Source organism: Anabas testudineus, chromosome 3 (genome assembly GCF_900324465.2).
Source record: "Anabas testudineus chromosome 3, fAnaTes1.2, whole genome shotgun sequence".
NCBI classification, from domain to species: domain Eukaryota; kingdom Metazoa; phylum Chordata; class Actinopteri; order Anabantiformes; family Anabantidae; genus Anabas; species Anabas testudineus.
The window spans coordinates 6,526,332-6,548,353 of record NC_046612.1 but is presented as its reverse complement, the minus strand read 5'-3'; the positions used below and the strand labels follow the sequence as shown (position 1 = coordinate 6,548,353).

General features: G+C 39.0%; 2 protein-coding genes across 2 annotated transcripts; one reads left to right on the top strand and one right to left on the bottom strand.

Moving 5' to 3' along the window:
• Nucleotides 1-12: 12 nt before the first annotated feature.
• Nucleotides 13-7,054, bottom strand: LOC113174578 (fibulin-7). Its single transcript, XM_026378641.2, has 8 exons — nt 6,945-7,054; nt 4,815-4,974; nt 4,563-4,733; nt 3,870-3,995; nt 1,715-1,903; nt 1,495-1,632; nt 1,179-1,314; nt 13-1,016 (listed from the first exon to the last, which is right to left on the bottom strand). The coding sequence occupies exons 1-8, from the start codon at nt 7,011-7,013 to the stop codon at nt 653-655; spliced, it is 1,353 nt and encodes a 450-aa protein (XP_026234426.1). The 5' UTR covers nt 7,014-7,054; the 3' UTR covers nt 13-652.
• A 2,443-nt stretch (nt 7,055-9,497) lies between these two features.
• Nucleotides 9,498-18,610, top strand: LOC113174667 (C-type lectin domain family 18 member A-like). Its single transcript, XM_026378750.1, has 12 exons — nt 9,498-9,622; nt 10,619-10,710; nt 13,429-13,662; nt 13,778-13,875; nt 14,349-14,470; nt 14,690-14,797; nt 14,904-14,996; nt 15,347-15,453; nt 15,597-15,726; nt 15,858-15,954; nt 16,546-16,637; nt 18,524-18,610. The coding sequence occupies exons 1-12, from the start codon at nt 9,499-9,501 to the stop codon at nt 18,559-18,561; spliced, it is 1,335 nt and encodes a 444-aa protein (XP_026234535.1). The 5' UTR covers nt 9,498; the 3' UTR covers nt 18,562-18,610.
• Nucleotides 18,611-22,022: the final 3,412 nt, after the last annotated feature.

The window sequence follows — 22,022 nt, the reverse complement described above, 5'->3', positions numbered from 1 at the left end:
ACAAGACAAAACTTTCATGGTTTCTTGGTTTTAATGATTGTACTTGAGACAAGGATACTATAGTTATAGTGCTGGCACTAACATATAAATAAAACATGATAGTAAAAGGGATTACAAAATATTCACACATCATGATTACATGTCTAGCATACAGGACATAAATGTCAACAGAGCAGTACTGACATTTACAGAAATAACACCTTCATGTCATTTCTGGCTCATCTTGCTAGTGTCCTTCAGTTGATTTCTGTTTTCTACATCATAACATTTGCCTTTTATACCTCCTAAACTTTCTTCCATTTCTTCAATAAATATGTTAGAGATATTCCATTTAAAGTTATTGGTCCTGTGATTAAGTCACTCAAACAGACGCCACACTGTATTTCTAAAGCTTAGTACCGTTTCCCCTGAAGAACCTTTCTTAAAGATTTATTGCAAGCAGCTGTGCAAGACAGGTGTTGTTCCGCCATCACTTGAGAGACAATAAACTGGTTCATGCTTACCTTACTACAGTCTAAAGACCTGTCTGCTTCTTTAACAATAGTACAGGTACAGCACATCATATTATCACATATTTAAGACCAATATAGAGTTCTTATCTAAACCCAAACCTGTTTGGCCTAATCATGTTTGCAGTATAATGCTTGTCTTTCTAGAACTCATACTGGGAAACAAACATGGTGATTTTGGTGATGTACCTCCCCAGCTGGACTCGCCTTTCCAGCTCACTCATCTCCACTTCTGCCTCCACAGTGGCAGGGCCCTGCACCGGGCTGACCAGCATCAGCTGACCTGTCAGACGCTCTGAGCGCTGAACTGTGAAGTGACGCCGAGCTAGCCTTCCTCCCAGCAGGGCGAAGCGGAGTGTGTCACCCATTGGACGCAGTGCTGAGACCCTGAACATCACACGAGGAGCTGACAGGTTGGACACGACAGCTAGGTAATGATAGGAGAAGGTATTTGGGGTCTGAGAACATAACTTGTTCTCCACGGGACAGGGGTTACGTTCACAGCGCCTGGGACAAAGAAAAACAAGAGCAGTACATTCAGCTGAAAGAGTCAGTTAGCTGAAAGTGTAAGAAATAGTGTTTAATCTACACATTCTTAGTGTCAAGATGTCTTATTTCTATGATTGGATGTGAACTTGGATCTAAAAAATGGTTGAAGATAATACTCACATAGGTGAGGTCTTGACATATGTAGCATTGGGTATTTTGGGGCAGTCCACACGGACACACTGGAAGCCACCGTAGGTGTTAATGCACATCTGGTCCTTTGTGCAGTTGTTTTGTCTAGTGGCACACTCATCAATGTCTGTAAAAATATCAATATATTGAGGCATTTATTCCAACAGAAAAAAATATCCAGGGTGTCTATATGGGAATTCGATTAAATTCAATGTTTGTGAACTGGAGCCACTTTTGATGTGCATCTCTTGCTAAACATAGACGTTCTTTTGGAATAATTTATGCCTTAACATTAACAAACATGCACCTTTACAGCTGCGTCCATCGCGGGTCACATTGTATCCAGCAGGACAGGAACAGCGGTAGCCTCCGGGGGTGTTAACACAAGCATGCAAACACAGTCTCCCAGCCTGGCCATTATGGAATAACTCACATTCATCTATATCTGAATTTAACAGCAGACACACACAAAGTTAACACTCGATATGGAAACAAATAGTACATCTGTGTAGTGACAGGGTGGGTACCAGTGCACGTGTTGCTGTCTCTGCCAGAAATGGTGTATCCTGGCTCACAGGTGCAGTGGGTGGTGCCCTGCACTATAGTGCAGCGTGATGGACGAACAAAGGGTCCAGCGGTGGCAGCTGGCAAGGTAGCAGCAGCAGCAGTGTTGACTGTAGAGGTGGCAGCAGAGGTGTTTGTCATGGTGACAAAGACTGAATAAGAGAAGACAGGAAGGATCAGAAATAAACAGTTGTAGTATTTTCAGCAAATTCTCTCTGCCCTGTGGCTTAGCAGACATTTGTGTCTCTCACAAATGCTCGTGTCAAATAGAATAAAAAAGAAGAGTTAATTATATTGTACCAATGTGCAATGTGGATTGCATCAGCAGTGGTAACACACAGCAAAGGTCCTGCGTATGGTGCTTTGATAGAGCCAAAAATTACTTTTTCCAGTCCATTAAATTATTTGGAGCTTGATGATTAATCACTTTGTTAGAATATGTTTCTGAAATTGGTATTGCATCTGATTGCACACACAAAAACACTCAACCAACACCACACATATTACAAAATGATATCGAAGCTTGTGGAAAAACAGCTGTAGTACAGCCATTCAGTGTTTAGCCACTGAGGTCGACTGACAACCCAAACTTTGAGTGCAGATAACAGGATTGATGAGATTTTATAATAAAAGGCCTCCAAATTTAACAACAATATATGTTTTATTATTTCTGCATTTCAGATTTCAGGACAGTTACATTTTATACTTAGATTTTCTTAAAATCTGAATCACCATTTAAATATTGTCTTACTAAGTCATCTGTTATTTCTGATGGAGATAGACTAATAAAATAAACTGCCGTAATTTTAATGCTACATTACAAAGACTGTATGCCAGGGAACACTGAGTTTATTTGTGCTGAGTTGAACTCATTTAAGAAATCCTTAGCAAACTATTATATATACAACAACAACAACAACAACAACAACAACAACAACAACAAAACAGTCACCACCTGGATTTAACTAAGCAAATAGATAAGAGCCTCCCATTGGATAATTACTGTATGGATTAATATTTTCTGGCTGACAACAAGTTATTTAACCCTAACTGATGCAGTGAGTAGCTTCTTATTTCTTAAACAACCATGTCTGAAGACACATCCTGTGGTCATGGAAAAGATGTTGATGTGTTTCAGAAGGGTCAAATTATTGGCATCAAGCAAAGAAAACATCTAAGGAGATTGATGAAACTACTAAAACTGGGTTAAGAACTGTCCAATTGAAGAAGGTCATGTGGTCTGAGGAATCCAGATTTACCCTGTTCCAGACTTTAACCCCAGTGAGAATCTTTGAGATGTGCTGAAGAAGACATCGTGCAGTGGTCCGACTCTCCCATCATCAATATATGATATTGGGGAAAAATTAGTGCAACTCCGGGGAATAAATGTTGTGACATTGTAGAAGCTTATTAAAGCGATGCTGCAGCGAAGTAATCAAAGCTAAAGGCATTACAATTAAATATTAGAGTGTGTGACTTTTCTTTTTTGTACGGGTAGTGTAATATTATGTGTTGAAATTTGACCTTTAGTATATATAAGGACTTTATGAGAATTTATACATTCCCAAATACTGGTATTGTTACGAGGCCAACTTGCACCTATAGTTGCAAATTTCTGAGACTCTTCAGATACAGTAGTACCATTCATTTGGCTGGGTGGGTGGGTGAGTGAGTGAGTGCGTCTCCCACAGGTGGGCCAGTGTTCAGACTGTCTGCTGATGTACTCACAAACAGACTAACAAATTTTATGTCTGTGCTGAAATATTAAAAAATAAACTAGGCTCCAGAAAGTCATAGTCTCTGTACATAAACTTCACTATGCACTCAATCAGACCATTTTGGACTTGACAATAATTCAATAAAACTCACTCTGTGGTATGTAGCACTGGCTTGTATCGGCAAACTAAATCTCCTTTAAGATACTAGGAGGATTTGGATTCTAGCCCATAAAAATGTGCCGCGCATAAAGCATCTTAAAAATGTATTTGTAATCTGTAGAGCCTAATAAAATAACACTGTGATTTTTAGTTGGAAGTGTTTGTTGTCTCAATGTGAACATATAGTGAAACACGTTACACTCTAGTATTGTAGTCTGGAAATGGTCTTTAATGTACTTACATGTTGGCACTGGGCTCTGACAGGTTGTTCCAGCCCAGCCTTTGGCACAGACACACGAGAATTGGTTTACCTCATCCATACATGTCCCACCATTCAGGCATGGAGAGGACACACACTCATTAACATCTGAGGGAAAAGACAGAAGGAAGGTTTATATGAGAAAATGTTAGTGCTATGTTTAAATGTGCCAGAGACAGACAGACATGCAACAACATCTCTTTGATGTTTAAAGATTTAGTAAGGAAATATGAGGGGTATATGTGCTCTGTGTGAATAATGACAGTGTGGAGCGGTTCACATCAGATCAGGTGCAGCTGAGGTGTTGAAAAGCTCTGTCAGAGGAGAGTGAAGATTGCATATCTCATGTCACAGCATTCAATAACCTCTCTGGACAACAATCAATGTTTATAAAGAGGAAATATGATCATAGGTCACTTATGAAATGTATCTGAACATAAAATAATGCTGTGACATGCATGATGCAAAAAAGATGAATGGCAAGAGAGAGCACTAGAAGGGCAGGGTACAAAGAGGAGGATGACAGGGTTGTAGGGTTGATCAGTGGGACAGATAACAGGATGAGAGCTGTCAGGGTAAAGAAGAGGAAACACCCCGGTGGGAGGAGGTGAGGCAGTGGGGAATGTCTCCATCACAGTGATGTCAAATAGGAGAAGATCGGTGCTGGATTCTCACCTCGACAGGTGGGCTGCTGACCGCTCCAGGTCAGGCTTTCCTGACAAATCCTGCTCTCTGATCCCATCAGTTCAAAACCGGGGTCACACAGAAAGTGAACCTCATGGCCCACGCTATGCGACTTGCCAAGTTTCCTACCATTCAGTGGTGCGTCCAGTTTTGTGCATGTACCTGTGGTAAAAACAAGGAGAATTAAAAATATTTTAAGGTCAAACATTTTTAAAAACCAATCTTTCTAGACGTTTTGCTCACTGTTAATGACTTTTGTTGTCTGCTTCAATGTATTGCTCTGCAACAGGTTTATTTTCTTCTTCAGGTTGCGAAGAACCTGCAAATATGAGGCTTCATGGGCTGAAAGAAACTTCTGGATCTGCTTCAGGGAACTCTGTATTTCCTGCCTACTGGTACATTCCTGAAAAAACAAACAAATTAAAAACAACAACAGAGAGAATGACTAATTTCATAAAGTTAAGTAATATTTTATTACATCCTGTTCAACTGTGATTTGACCAAAATGTCTTGGCTTACAATTATGTAATACTACATAATTGTAAGTACTTATATTACCATTACATTCTTCTAAGCTTTAAAGACACTCACTGTACAGTACATAATGTGATTATATGATATTGAAAGCGTATTTCTTAGAAGTCTTCTCAAAAGGAATGCTGTTTCTGATAAATTTGTGAGTACAGAAAAGCTGCTTTTCTGGCTCAGGTAAGTTAAAAATAAATATTTGTCAACTTAAGAAGAGACCACAGGACCACAAGCCAGTGATGTCATTGATGCATTAACTGGAGAACTAACTTTCCATTCATTCTAACATTCCTGTTCATTCACAAGACTCAAAACCAAAAGATCTTTACAACCTGGAGTTGAGTGAAAGCCAAATTGTCCTAAGAAGCTACAAAAAATGTGAAGTTTAAACCACACATTCGTCTTTTTAAACACATTAAATTAGCATGTTGCACATTTTCAATGCATTGAACTTACTTCTTGTTACTTCCATAATGTTATTAGGGGAAAAATGTGATCTCCTAAAAATGCATTTGGGAGCTTACTGTAGCTATGCTCAGTTGTGCCAGTACACTGTTTAATTAGAAGTACATAGAATTAAATCCTGGTTGTAACCGATGTACAGTCAGTTCAAATGACAGTCTGCTACTTGGAGACCTGCGCAGGACAAAGATGGTGCTGTTTAAATGAGTAAATACAGTAGAGTCAGAGCATATTTGGCAAGCAGAAACCTTCACTCCAAACTTTCTACTGTAACTCACTCATGAAAACAAGAATGAACTAATTTTAAGGAAATGAATATCACCGAAAGCTATTTAGCTTACATTATAGCTAATCACTTTGTGCTTTATGATGTGGTGATTTGGATTTTGGGGTCAGTCAATTAGGTATTAACGCCCTGAGCATAAACATCAGCTGTGTTACAACCTGTCCTTCGATTGGCTGAAAGGCTCAGTGACTTGTTTTCTGTCCATTTTCTGTCCGTGCCTCATTGCTCTCGTTCATTCAACAGTGTCATTCCTCACTTTCTGCCCTGTCCTCTTATGCATGTTTTCAGACAAAAAAATTAGTGTTTTCTTCCATGTGGGGTTATGTAAGAAAAGTCAATATTTGTTGAAAACACCTTTCTGATTTGGACAGATCTGGCGTTTGGCAAAACTTCAGTCAGTCAGGGGGTGGCTGGTGTTTATAGTGTAGTTTACAAAGGCCTCTTTCTGCCTCTGCTAAGCAGCACTTCACTCAACCAGGTGACGTTACTGCAGTCTGTAAAAGGGATGCAGTCTCCAGTAGAGCTCTGTTCAGTATTATCAAATTTGTAAATTGCTTATTGTGTAATAACTGGAACACAGAAATGCAACTTATACTTAAAAAAACATAGTCTTACTCTCAAACATACAGAAACAGAACTTATCATCTTAAATCATCAGTCTGCTTCAGAGTAACATGCAGAAAGACACGTGGACAGACAGATATTCATGCAAAGACCTAAAGAGAGTCATTCACAGACAAATGCAGCTTTTGCTGTCTTTAGTAGATTGTAAAACACAGCATAGATACATTCAGAGGATCCGTAAACTGGAGCGTCTGGGTTGTTCCTAAAGCTGTGGTGACTCTGCTACTTTGCTCTGTCAAAAATGTTCTCAGTGATGACAAGCAGAGACATTCACAGTTTGACCTGCTGTGTGCTTCAGACTCTGAAATTTAAGATGTTTCTTTGCTGTTGAAGCCATGCATGGTTCTTATTAAGAGGCTTACAGTGAGTGAAGCAATTCAACAGAGCTGCCTCTTTAACTAAAACTATGCTATTAAGCCAAAGCACTGTAACTGTAATTCATTCATTGGTCAATAACACTGTGTTGCACTTACCTGTCCAAACGAGGGATGAAGTGAAAAGAAACACAGTAAAGTCGTGACAATTGCAGTGGATGCAAACATGTTTCCACTATCCAGTGCACAGTCAAAGATCAGTCCTCCAATGTGGTGCAGGCAGTGTGAACTTCGAGTGGGCAGCCTTCAGCGTGTTCAGGGACTCCAGGTGAAAAAAAAAACACCACAGCTGGCGGAGACAAAGCTGCTGCAGTGAACCACTGTGGAATGCTGGGCTTACTTTTCAGGAGCTAATCAGCAAAAGAGACTATAAGAAAAATGTGATCACATAGTTATTCCTTCATTTAATGTGAAGGGCATGTCCTCTCTGCTCTAAGCAGCTAACTTTCTAACTAGTTTATATAGAAATGAACAAGGATCGATATGAAACATCAGTCTGTGGGGAACAAACATACAGCACTTTGACTACAACATAAAAATTAAACTCTACCAACAAATTTTAAAACAGGATTAGAAAGTTTGAGAGTTTCTGTTGGATAAGTTAATAAGATCTATTAAATGCAACTTTTCTACTGTTGTCTGACGCTGTTGTTAACATTATATAATTTACAGTTAAAGAAAACAAAATCAAAACAAAATGTTTTTCACTGCCATACATAGGGACATTCTACAGCAAAGCTGTGCCCTCTACAGGAATATATGCATACATGTATTACTGCACTGCAACAGTTAGACTGAACAAAAACACACAGATTAAACACAGTCTCTGTTATGTAAGATGAATGATTGGAGATAATTGGTTAGTATTTTTCTGTCTTTATATGCTGGTACTGCAGTCTAGTAATTAGTTTTTTAATGTACCACCACTAAATAAGAGAATCTTGAAAACATCTCTATTCCTGTAACTACACATTCTTCTTAATTGATAGGAAGCATCGTTAGCCCCCTCATCAAATCATTAAACAACAAACTGTTTCTTTGTTTGAGCAGACTTGAAGTTACTAATGAGAGATGTTGATCAGGTTGTCATGTTGCATCTGTCCTGACTAACTGTTCCTGCAAAGTAAGAAGTAGAAGTGGTGCTCAAATTACCTCCCTTCCTGTAGATGGACTTTTGTCCTCAGCTTGTGCTGCCAGATTCACTGTTGTTCAAAGAGTAATGGGGAAGCTGAGACTCTTGATCACTGCTTTGAGCTTAAAGAGGAAGATGCTTACAGAGGTTCCTTTGGTTGTTGGATTGACCTGAGAAATCATCTTAGTGAGTGCCCATGTCTGACTGAGCCTAGAACAGACTGCGTGTGTGCACAGCTGTCATTTGGCTCAGCAAGGTCAGACAGTCCCTTACTGATGCAGCAAAATCAAAGAGATAAGAAATAACTAGGAAGCCTGGGGACTGAATTCTTAGTGCAAAATACATTCAGACCACAGGGGAGAGATATGAGTCTTTTGTGTCGCACTGCAGTCATCTATTTAGACACTGAATCATCCCACAGTGTGCGGATCATGATTCATGGTTCTGGAATCATAAAGCAAACATGTCTCTGTGTTGATAGGCACCCAGTCAGCTCTATCCTGGAGCTTCCCGCACTCAGACAAATCTGTTGTTTTTTAGACTTAAAGTTATGTCTCCTCATGTTCCAATACTGATATCTACAAAAATCAAACAACACAAGCACAACAACGTAAATTAGTCCCTCCTGTTCTCTGTGCAGTAATAAAGTCTCCTCTCTAGTGATTCATGCCAATGAAGATTATTCTCTCCAAACAAACTTCCCCTTACTTAACAATAAAGAACATTCATGCTCAACCATGCATCAGAGTAAACCTCTCTTTTTGTGACTAAGATTGGGAAATGATGATAGAGATGAATAAGCCGTGTGTTTTTCTCCTCAGTGACTGACTGATGCTAGTTAAACACCTGCTGTTTGTGATGTGAAGTAGACACAGTACGTGTACCTTTACTGTAAAGTATTGTCATTTGTCTGTTCTTCTCACTGAACTAGAATTTCCTCCATACTACTTATTTGACTTTTTATTCCAATATATATATATATATATATATATATATATATATATATATATATATATATATATATATATATATATATATATATATATATATATATATATATATATATATATGAATTGATCCAAGTTAAGAAAACTAATTTAACAGAACATTTTATTATATTCTATTGAATTGGAATTTCTTCTTTTAAATAATTATAATCAACCTGTTTTTTCACGTCTTTCTTTCAATTGAAAGGACCCAATCTGCGCTTTTCTACATCTTCAGTGTCTGTGGATGTTTTCATTTTGTATGTTTGCACCGACCTGACCTACAAAATATGCAGGATTAACTGTGGTTAACTGGTTGAAACGCGTAACACTTGCAAATTAGGACGAACTATCGTCCACCAGAGGGATTACAGTTAAATAGCACAACGCTAAAGTAACAGTGGGACTACAGTCTAGACCCTGTGAATAGAGGCATGTGCTTTGAGGTGGTGACCGGCAGGAAAAGAGGGAGGAGAAGGGCACAGACGCTGGATACGTGTGCGCCACTGGCCACTGTAGTTGGAGACGCTTCACCATGGTGTGTGCACCTCCCTGCCGGTGTTTGGACCTGCTTGTCTTGTTGTTTCTCCTGCCCCCGTGTCTCAACGCGAACCGGATCATCACAGACACACCGGACCTGCAGAAGTCCCCCAACACCGGTAAACCCAGTTCAGGGGACTGAACCTCGTAGTGGAGTAGAGTTACATGGACACACATGGAAACTAGTTAGAAACCAAGTTAGACGTTTTGAACACATATCCTAACAGAGTCATTTTCTGTCTGTGTCTGCACTAAGAATGATAAAGAACGCATTTCTGAAACAGTTTCAGCCGTTTGTGGATGTTTTTATCCGTATGTTGGCAATCAGGTGGCAAGCCTTTAAGCTGCAGACTCGACTGCTCATTTTTAACTGTCCACATCCATCTGGCGACGCACCAGCAGCCCAGCTTCTCTGCCATTGCCTGTTGTGATACTAAAGTGTGGCATCAGCTCAGCTCATTTAGATTTTGGTGGCTCTTTGCCAAAATTTTAACTCATCACTGAGGAGCTGAATCCCTTCTCTTCTGCACCATTTGGAGTAAAGTAAGGTAGCTTAGTAGCTGCTCCTACATTCATGTGTAAAAGGATTTCAGATCAGATTTTTACGGCTTCCGACGTTAAAAATTACAGTGAAAAGTAAATTTAAAAGGTTTTCCTACTGGCCTAAAACATCCCAAGTCTGTGAAATGGCATGTTTGTATATTTTGAATGTGAATTTTAAATCAGTTTTCACAGAATGCTTCTGCGTCCAGTAAATAAGAGAAATTAAAAAAGCTATCATTTATAGTTTCTGAAATGGATGAAAAAGTCAAGGAAAATGTGATTAACCATTGATTTGCAGATGTAACAGCGAGTGAACTAGATGCACTTCATTGTTGGTTTTAGTCTTTTTACAGGATTTGTTGACAGTAACAGAGATACATACAGAACATTACTGGACTCATCCGTTAACCTGAATGACCCTTGAGTGAAAGCGTAACAGACCGGATCAGGAGATGCTCCGACCTCAAACACACAGCTTCCCTGACATACACTCCAACACATTTGCATTGTGTTGCCATGGTGATGGCGGTGGAGGAACTGTATAGTAAATGAGTGTTTCTGTTGTCTTCCAGGGCTTGGGGTGAAGGACCACTCACAGATTGTTGCCCAGCACAATAGATTGCGCAGCCGGGTCAAACCCATGGCAGCTAACATGCAAAAAATGGTTTGTGGCACCTTTTGTGTGTCTCTTATGTGTGTGCTTAAATGGTGTGGTTGCTAAAATCAATGTGAAATTTAAAGTGAGGTTAGAGCAAGTTTAACATTATCTGTTTGTTCGCAGTTTGTTCTTATTAAAAACTGGAGGTGGTGCATTGTCCACACACCAGTTTGATTTGGTGGTGCAGCTCACATTTGCCTCTTTATGAGAATTACTGGCTCTACAGACACTTTTTCCTGGACTTTTGTGGAATATGTTTGTGCACATTTTGTAAACTTAGCAACATGCTTTAACGTTTTTAACAAGCTTCTAGCTGTCAAGCACAAACACAGAGAAAAGCACTAATGATAATGGCGACACTGTAATGACCAGACATGTATTTGGGATGGAAAACCCTGCTGATTATGAGCCAACAGTTCTGTAAGTTTGCTGCATTGGAAATGAGAACCACTGTCTGGATACTTTAGAGTTTAGGTTTAGAGTTTAATACAATAATACAATCAAGGGCAAGTATAAATTCAACTAACTACCTAGGTGCTGCTATAACAAGTAGGAAGGCTGAACACAAAACACTGTCTCTGCACACTTACTGTACAAGGCTCTTTGAGGAGCAAAAGATTGATGAAAAAATATTTTTTTAAAGTGAAATCACTAAACAAAGACATTAATAATAGACAGTTTCACTAGAGCTGTCTTCTTCTGTATTGCAGAAATAGCGTGAAATGGTAGTGCTATTGCACCATTTGTTCTGCTCTGCTGCAGGCAGACTGATAGTGTGGACAGTTGCAGCAAAGTGAAAATCAATTAGCCCTGCACAGTTTTATGAGGGTTACACAATGAAATAGCTAATTAATGTAATATTTGGAATGAATAAGGATACAACTAAGCAACATTCTCACTTGTTAGTCTGTCAATACTAATGGCAAATTTATACATTCAGCACAGTGATAAACTGTTAAAGAGCTGTGGTAAAGCTCTAATGAATGTGCAGCAATTCTTAATATTAATTTTTGACTCAGGACTTTCTAATACCACTTTCTGCAAAACAGCCCAGCTAAATCCTCTCCCTATCTTATTCCATCTATTGCTTTGCCTTACAGTACTTATCTGCACAACTGTCTTGTCTGTGTGTGATTATGACCAAAAGGTAATGATGGATTATGAAACATGCAATTCACTAGATATCCTGGGGGCCTAATAGGAGATTTGTGCCAGGGCAAACTGCCACTTTGTCATAGATTACGTCCTCAAAGCCACCCGTACAGCCTGAGCTCCTTTCTTCGACTGCTCTTCAGCCTCAGAGAACTGTTCTCAACTGATAAGGCAGTAATGAGAAAAAGAAGATGTGTATAATCGCTCTGCATTCACATCTCTGGTATTACAGGTAATTTCTCATTGAAAACCCCCAGAGGAAGCTTTGCAGAGCTGAAGAGGCATATTAAAGAGCTTTACTGATAAACGTTAAAAAGCTCAAGGCCCCAGCTGTGTTTGTGAATAAGGATTTTTTTCACACACAAACGAAGCAGTACCCATTGTGTTGAGATTGTGTAGAAGTGATTATAATACAGTCCTTTAGGCTTTGCTTTGAGGGTGAGATAATATACCAATATTTTAGGAATAAATGATGCTCCTCCTGCACCCTGAGCTCTTGAGGCTAAGCGGTATTAGGAGGTCACACCATCACTCTCTGAAGCAGAAATTGAAGTTCAGTATTTAGTTTTGATACAGTGTGCAACTTATGACCTCTGGTTGTGAGATTTTATCTTAGTACTCTCTCTCTCTTCTAATTTAATGCAGTCAGGGTGAGAAAACGTAGATCTGTAGACTAAAAATTTATTAATCAATTTCATTACAATAGTCAAGTGGTTGTGCATGGATCCATGAAGAAATACACAACAGACCGTAAATACACACATCTTTCATGCTCTTACTGAGACATTCAAATCCCACAGCTGATACAACGTGACATGCTTGAAAATGAAATGTCTTCGATGAATTATTGCCCGGTGACCTTCTACCCCTCTGTTGTCATCAAAGTGTGAGCCGTTGACTTTGGCTGCCTGACATCACAGAGCCGAGTGAACACGGGTGCCCAGGCCTTTCTACACCACACATCTGAGCAATACCTTTGATCTGAACTCGAACTGTACAGAGAATTTAGATAGATATTACTTGTTTGAAGAGTAATATCTGTTGGGACATATATATAGCACAGCCTGTCTTTTACAGTGTTTGGACCCAGTCCAAACTGGACTGGGTCCAAACACTGTGTAAGTAAGATGACATCACCAACATTATTTAGTCAAACTTTAAAAAGCTCCCTACAGAGAACAATCTGACTCTTTCTCATAATGAGTAAACTGACCTTCAGGTGTAAAATAGGCGGAGGGCCCTTATAAGAGGCATAATACCTAATGAGATGGTAACAGAAACAATAATCCATCATTCATCCAACACATTCATTATTTTTCAGGGATTTGTCCTTCCCAGTGATACACAAAGTAAATTACGTTTGTACTAGTACTAGAACAAATATTGATTGTGGAAAACCAACGCTCAAAAATAACAAGTGAGGGAATATGTGGGTGAAGAACATCACTCATGCACTATTAGGAATGACCTTGATCCACAGAGTTTTTCTTTCAGACAGTCCTAATCAGTATCTACAAAGTACAATGTGGACTTTATTTCTGTTTTAAAACATGCTATTGTCTCCCTCCCTAGGATTGGGATGAGAAGTTAGCCTTACTTGCAATGGATATGGCAGCATCCTGTCACACACACAGTTCTTCTCAGTACTTCACAACTTCCAGTCACATTGGCTGGAACATGCATCTTTCTGCTTATGGTACGGCCTCCTTTAATGACGCCATTGACTCTTGGTTTGAGGAGGGAAAAGATTTTCTCTACACCAGGGGGCAATGTAAAGAGAATGCTACATGTCAACACTACATACAGGTATTCACACCTTTATGGAGATGCATACATATATAAACTTAAATAAGCATCCTACCTATATTTTTCTTTTATAAGTGCTTATGTCATCTGTCTAATTCCTCTGTTGTTTGTGTAGTTGGTGTGGGCAACTTCGAGTCACGTGGGCTGTGCCAGTCAGATGTGTATGAAAGACGGAGAACTCTGGGAGATATTTGTCTGTGCATATTACCCTGGGTAACAAGCACACACTTTTCTGCCCAAAAACAAAATTTTACCCATCTGGGAACTGGATCGTACAAAAAATTATTACTCAGTTGTGAACTACATACAAACAATTTGGTCTGTAATCCAGGTCACAAATGAGTATACTGTTAAAAACAGTAGTACTTACATCATAAGTTGCATGTCCCACCCATTTAGAGACCAAGAATTCATTATTACAGTTACACCTTTGACCCATGTTTACTTTATTCATCAAGATAATCCACTGACACACACATTAGTACTGTTTCCAGGAAATTCACATTACAGATGTAACAAAGTAGACATTATTATGAATGAAAATGTAAAGATGTGAATATTATAAAAAAAATCAAGTCTCTGTTCCTGTAATTTCCTGTTGCTTGTACATTACTTTAAACAGTAACCACCACTCCAGCTCTCAGTAAATGTGTTGTGCAGTATATACAGTGTTTGTGTTGCTGCAGGGGTAACTGGGAGGTGAACGGTTGGGTGGTGACGCCCTATCAGTCAGGGCTGTACTGCTCTCTCTGCACCTCTTCCATGTCTGGCTGTTTTAGACTATGGGACCATGTAGGTGGATTGTGTGGTAAGACATTGAATAAAATCTTTCTATGGGGCATTGCACAAAACCTTGAACTATAAATGCATGTAATGCTTTATTTTTGAAGCATAAAACTGGAATTTAGAATTTTCTCCTGCTAGGACCACTGGCCATTTTTATGTACTTAAATGTCATGTCTAACTGCCTGGGTTTGCTATTAATTTGAAAAGTATTTTGTGTGTGTGTGCACGTTTTTGTTATCAGAGATTCCAAGGAACCCATGCCGCATGAGCTGTGGTCAACATGGTCAGCTTAACATCTCATCGTGCAAGTGCAAGTGTGACCCAGGCTTCACTGGACGCTTCTGCCAGGGTAGCTATGTCAAGATAGTATACAGGCCTCAATAAATGTGCCTGCTCTCTGTGTCTTAGCATTTTGAATAAATATGTAGATTTTACTGTAGGTTTCTATTTTTCAGTACGGTGCAGTGTGCAGTGTAAGCACGGCCGTTTCAAAGAAGAAGAATGCTCTTGCTTGTGTGATGTTGGCTATGGTGGTGCTGAGTGTGCAGGTAGGTGCAGTGAGATTTAGTCTATATGTCTTTGTGTTTTTATACAAGTCAGCAATTTGTACTCAGAGATACAAATTGGCTTTAAAATTGAAAAACACACATACACACACTGAGGAAATGAATGTAGCTGCTGCTAGCTTCTCTATTTATCTTAATGGATGCTGAGTTTGTAGACATGGTGTTGAAAACATATTGACTTGTTGATGGTTACATCACAGACCATTTGTGGGGAAAACAACATTTACAGTGCATATAGTACAGTTGTGTTACTTTATTTTACAAAGTTTAAATACTTTCAGTGTCTTTAATGTTTATTTTGAGCACATTTATGTTGGCTTGTGTCCAAACAGAGAAAGTACAGTTCCCCTTCCACACCTGTGATGTAATAATAGATGGAGATTGCTTTGTAGTGTCTTCAGAAGCTGACAGCTACTATGGAGCCAAAAGTCACTGTCAGGTGAGAGACAGGTGTGTGTTACCCGCTGAGATAGTGAGAGAGTAGTCCTAACTATAAAGTTTTTTTATTCATTTATTTCATTTTCATTTTCAAATACAGTATATGTGCTCTGAGCATGACCTTTACTCTGTTTACACCGCCAGGATCGAGGAGGTATTCTAGCTCAGATTCCCAATCAGAAGGTTCAGGACATCCTGGCTTTTTATCTCAGTAAACTGGAGACCAACAATGAGGTCCCGAACACTGACTTTGAAACACGAAACTTTTGGATTGGTACAGTTATCCAAATAGATGTTGAAAATATTTATAGAACTGTTTTTAGCAGTGTCACATTAGGTTGCAGACTTTGGACCATATTTACTACCATGCTGCACCGATGAATCAGCAATGCCTTTGCTCCACAGGTTTGACATATAAACCTCTGAAAGACTCATTTCGCTGGGACACAGGAGAGATCCCTAGATTCAACAGTTTTGCCTTTGGGCAACCAGACAACCAAGGGTAAGAGACCCATTTACTAACAGACATTATCTACTACAGAGTACATAATAAAAAGAGATGACTGAGTGCAATGGAGCTAAACAAACAAAACAAAACACATATCACTTGAGAAGTACCAAATGTATTTTTCTGTGGTAGCTTCAGGCTTTTTTAAAGTCTACAGTACATTTGTAATATGTATAAGCTTCAGATTAGTACAAGAGAAATGAAGTTTGGTTTCTAAAAATAAATGCTGCGTTTAAATAGCATTTAAACTGATATTACTGACTAAAAATGAAATAAACAAAAAAAGAAGTTGGCTTTCACTCTGACCACTAGGTGTCTCTATTTCCCTTTTTCTATCTATCTATCTATCTATCTATCTATCTATCTATCTATCTATCTATCTGTCTATCTATCTATCTATCTATCTATCTATCTATCTATCTATCTATCTATCTATCTATCTATTTATCAGGACTACAGTGTTATCTGCTGGTTGTATTTCTGCTTCAAACCCAATTGCCCTTCTAGTTTTTTCAGTGATTTCCTTAATTTAATAGTCCTAACCTTGAATGTACAATCACTCACTTTATCTTTGTCTCCGTCCAGTTTTGGAAACTGTGTGGAGCTGCAAGCATCAAGTGCTTTCAACTGGAACGACCAGCGCTGTAAAACACACAACCGATTCATTTGCAAGCATGGTAAGGCTCCTGCTGGGAGAGGTTGAATGAAAGTGTGGGTGTGGTGAAGGTAGCATTTTCTTTTATCCAATCAAGCATCCAGTATGATCTGTGGCACCTTCTTGGTGAATGCAGCTAATACATGCTAACCACTGAGTTACTGTGATGTAAGGAGCATTTAATGAAAGCAACAAAATTAAATCAAAATAGTTAGGACTTGCTAAATACCTTACCACTCATGATATTGCTTTTTCTCTGGACAATTACAACTACTCACATTTAGCTGCATGGCTGGCTGCGTTTCTTCGACCTGCAGCAGAAGACTTGCAAAGGATGTTGGTCTGTCCTCTCATCATCTTATCTGTTCACTACCAACTACGTTGATGCACAAAACCACTTTACCATGTTTTTAACAAACATTTGTTTAACAGATTCAGGTTTGGACCCAAATGCATGACTCTCAGACAGGCACAGGGGAGCTCAGAAGCTGAGGGACTAATGCAGTGATGGCAGGAAGAAGTGTGCTACTACAGAACATAGAAACAGTTTGAGAGATTACTGCAGATGTTACAGTTCATGGTTGACATCTTATCCTTTAAGCCAAGGGATCTGCTCAGCTACCAACTCCTGAGAAAAATATTGAGGTGTTTACTGTAAATTGTTTCTTTCTCTTTTTCTCTTTTCTCTCATAAATGTGTTATTAAAACTAGAAGTGTCAGAGGTTCTCGGTTTTGCACTACAAACAAACTTTTCATATTGATTTAATTCAGCATTAGATATCAAATATGTCACTTAATGTCAACTAATGGATCTTTACAATATTTGATATTTGTTTGGTTAGTAGAATCACCATTTTCTCTTTTCTTAAATATAAAATTGCCTGCTCTTTAGAATTATTGTTGTCACTCCGTTTACCTGCTGTGCTCTATTGTGTCCACACAACACTTAGTGATAATCACTGCAGGGTGAAGTGTAACATTTTAATCCAGTCTGTCTATTAATGATGTGGACCCAACATTAAATCTTTGTGTGATCCTGCCTGCACATTTAAACATGGCACTCAGTCTAAATCAATTGCACTCAGTACTTGCCATCAAGAGCCTTTGATCGGTCGATATACGTCAGCCTACACAAAGGCTCGCTGTGTTTAGACACACACATACCACTTACATTGATCTTGAGGAATGAGATTGTGGCAGATGTTTAGTTTTGCCCACTTGAGTGTGTCTTTGCAAGTGACTGCTGTGTAATCTGGTATTGATCAGTCATAGCTGAATGAGTGATGTGCTCTGAATCTGGTATTTTTACAACATGTTTTTTGGAGCCTTCTTTGTGTTTATGTGAACTAGGACTGGTGGATCATGATCAAGAGATGGCTTGATCAGTGGTAGGTCAATTAAAATAGTGCAGAAGTCATTAAGAAAGCTAAAGCTATGCTAATATTCTCCAATCAGTCATTTCTCTTGAAATAAACACAGAATTTCATTAAAGCAACAAAGAGTGAAATGCATAAATTCAGCTCATTATAAGCTTGCCATGCCCTCCATCCCACCGGAGTAATTTCCAGCCTTCATTGCAGTGTTGTGTTAATTGGTAATAAAATGATAAGTGGATATCACACAGCCCGAGGCGCACACTAGGCTATGCAGAGTACTGTCTGTGCATGTGTGTGTGTGTGTGTGTGTGTGTGTGTCTACACACATACAAGTCCACAGTTTTAGCTTTAAGTCTTTAGTCTGTCATGTTTCACATTATTAATTTCTTCTCTGTGTTCATGTTTGGGAAGAATTAAAGGATTACTGGGGATTTATTCCAAATCACACTTTTTCTGATTTTGTGCTCAACATGGTTCAAGTTTGCATTGTTTCTATAAAGTGTGTGTGTGTTTGTGTGTATCTACTTCACAGCTGCAGAGCACATTGCCCATTGGGAAGATGGCAGGTGATGGACCTTGATTTCCCAGAAGATTGAAACTAGGTGTTGGTTTATTGTACATGGTGATGGTGACACAGTGCTGTCAACATGTTGACATGTTGTTTTGTCCATCATTGTGCATGGATTCATGTAATCTAGGTGTACTGTATATACTGTACATGTTTGGATATTTGATGCCAATGTTATCACTGAATGGATCTATCTTACTTAGAAAACTTGTTGTTCAGTCTCTGCGCATACCATATTCTCAAGGTGAGCATCTTCACTTTGAATGAAAAGACTGTTATTGACTGCCATACATTCTCCTGTATCTCATTCTTCCTCAAGTGACCTGGAAACTGATTTGCTCTGCCATCATTAAAGTGTTTTAATTCTCATGATGCTGCTTTGAGGAGATAAGAAAATAAATATAAATGCTTCATACAGTTATAATGGTGGACTGCCTTGAAACCAGCAGGTCAAAGGGCCAAATACAGTAACATCAGTACTTACTGTAAACAACAGAAGAGCAAAGAACTAAATAATTAAAGGTTGAAACTGCTGCACAGTATTGAGAAGTAGACACAACACTATCCTTAATAATCCAACTAATAATCAGTTACCTAATCAGTTAATATTTAGTTTTTTAAAGCAACAATTCTAATGCACAGTTGAAGTTATCCAAAGGACACACCATGGAAATCCTTGTGCATCATTCATATTTTTCTGTTGCAATCCTACAGCATCGTTACAGCATGGCTGTAACGATGGGGGTCTGTCCACCACTTCGCTGACTAATACAACTATTAAATGGATTTCCATGAAATTTTGATTCATTCATGAGTGCCAGAGGAGATTTCATGTAACACCACCATGAAGTTGACATTTTTAGCTTTTACTGAAATGTGAAGGCAACTATTGTGAATAAAAATGTGACAGTGAATTTGTTCATGTGACCTGATTTCTCTCTCTGGTGCTGTTCAATTGAATAATTAGAACAAGCACGACAGACAAGAAAGCAGGATTTGAATGTTTGATTTAAGAAACACGTGAGGTATTTCATATAATTTCCTTACTGCCGCTGTGAAAATAACATAACATCATGGGAGGCATTGAAGGATTACAGTTTCACTTGTAAAGTGATCATGGAAAGGCAAGAGAAACTGGCATACTGCATGTGATTTTGCTTTTGCAGAATTTGCAGGATACATTAAATGGAGTTCTTACATATTTTTTCAACAAATTTCTATATAGTTTGAATAATTGTTTTTAAAAACTGTAGAGGTAACGTAACAAGGAAGGTAGGAAATCTAAGTTAATGAGGGATTCTTTTTATTCTGAATTAGGATATTGGTTTTGTGTGTTTATTTTGGGAGACATAGTGAAAGAAGAAGTGACTAGTGGGTCAATAGAGAGTGTTAAATCTGGAGGAATCCTATGCATTGATGTAACGCTGATGCTTTCACCTAAGAGGAGAGAGTAATACAATTACACCATGGGAGCTCTCGCTCTCTCTTCTCTCTCTCTCTCTCATTGTGTGTGTGTGAGTGGATCAGGTCAGTGAGTGTGGCTATGAGGTCCAACACCATGCTGCCCTCTTCGTTGAACAGAGTGCGGCCCTGCTGGATTGGAAGAGAGGGATAAAGGCTGCAGATAATGGGGTCAGACCAACTTGCAGAGCTGCAACAAAATGGTGCAAATGGACAAAACAGGAATGACGTCAGAGGGTTAAACAGCTGGGAGCAACAGCCAAATTGTCTTTCAGCTCCACTGAGTTTCCACTTTGTGCAGTATAGTATGTATTTCCCTTCTGCAAGCTAAGTACAGAATACAGGTACAGTATACAGTACCTCTACATAGCACATAAAGTGATTGTCACCTGGGACAAAACAGGTGCTGATGAGGTCTCTTCACTTATTAGCTGTCTCTAATCCCATGGGCCCTTCTGTCTCTAATGTTAGGTTGGCATTTGTGGAAATAAATTTTCATATTCTTGGTGTGATTTGCTAATAAGGTTGATACCACTGTTTTTCTTTTACCAGTCATTTCTAGTGTTATTTTCCCTTTAGATCTATAAATGTTTTAAAGTATTTTAAGTGTGCACTGTGTTATACTGTACTGGACTAATGTGATGTGCCAGTATCCACTGAAAAATGAACAAATATGTGCTGGACCGTTCAGGGCTTTAGTCAGAGCTGTTTCATCTGGTCTCCAGTCTTTGATTTAAGCAAACTGTCACCTGTGTCCAGCTTCACTTTGAACAGTTATGAGAGTTATGATTCTTCCTCTTTAACTGTCAGCAAGAAAGCAAGTATTTCCGTCTGAAGTTGTTAAAGTCATCTCTCATTCCCATCTGTCTGACATCATAGATAATCTTTGTCATCTTCTTCCAAAAGCTTTTTGGTGCTATATGATGTTTCTAGACTGTTTTTATGGCTTTGTTGTTCCAACAAATGTTCATCATTTTAGATATATGTACCCAGAAAAATCATTATACAAAATTATGCTGCACAACGACAGAGACTGAGCTCTGGTGAGTCACTGAGGTTTTAAAGGTTACATTTATTTTACTTCGTTATGAGTTATCATCATGAATTTACTCTGCTGGAACACTAAAAGACATGTGTGTCATTGGTTCAGTGCAGACAGGAAAACATAAAATGAATAAAGAACAATCGTTGACCACACTCACTCATAAAGTGAGATATTCTGTCTAATAAACTTTTTTGCTGATGTGCTGGTTCATGCCTGTTAAAGCAGAATATGAGTCTTGAATGGGTTTACGTGCTTCTGTCTTGAAGTGTGTACTGTATGTGTGAATCTTCACCTCAGATGCGGTGCTTGCGTAGCTTCCTGCTGGTCTCATGGTGCCCCCTGATAAGCTGGCGCTGCAGAAGGTTTCAGAATGGTGCTGGTGGCAGTGGAATTAGCTTCTATTGTCATGATAATGACAGTGATACTCTTGCCCCGTCCAACTCAGACCAGCCATTGTATGGAAACAGGAATGCAATTTCTCCTGCAGCGGTAACCGACAATCCTCTATGAAAGTGAAAGGTCCCTAAATGATTCTCCATTCAGGCGAGGCTGAGGGGCCAGCAGCCAATTAAAGTGGGAGCAGCAGAACAGTGCCATCCTAAAGACCTAAGGCTTTCTCTAAACACAAACATTAAGTAATATCAGCGCACACACACATACATACACACTCCCATTAGTCGCTGTATTTTCCTTTTTACAAAGAACATCTAATCCCCTAAACTATGTTTTTCCTTACAGACCAGATTCTTTCGAGGTCACCAGCAGTTTTGTACTAAATAGTTCAAGAGGTTTATTCAGCACAACATGTACACAGACTCAGGAACATAGGTTCCTGATTTGAAAATGAACATTTCTATTGCACTTGGTGAATTGTGGGATAGAGTTTGAGCAAAGTGAAGACTCTCCAATAGCATAGTTAAATTCTTTGGTGTTTATGGTATCAGCCTGTGGGTGTCG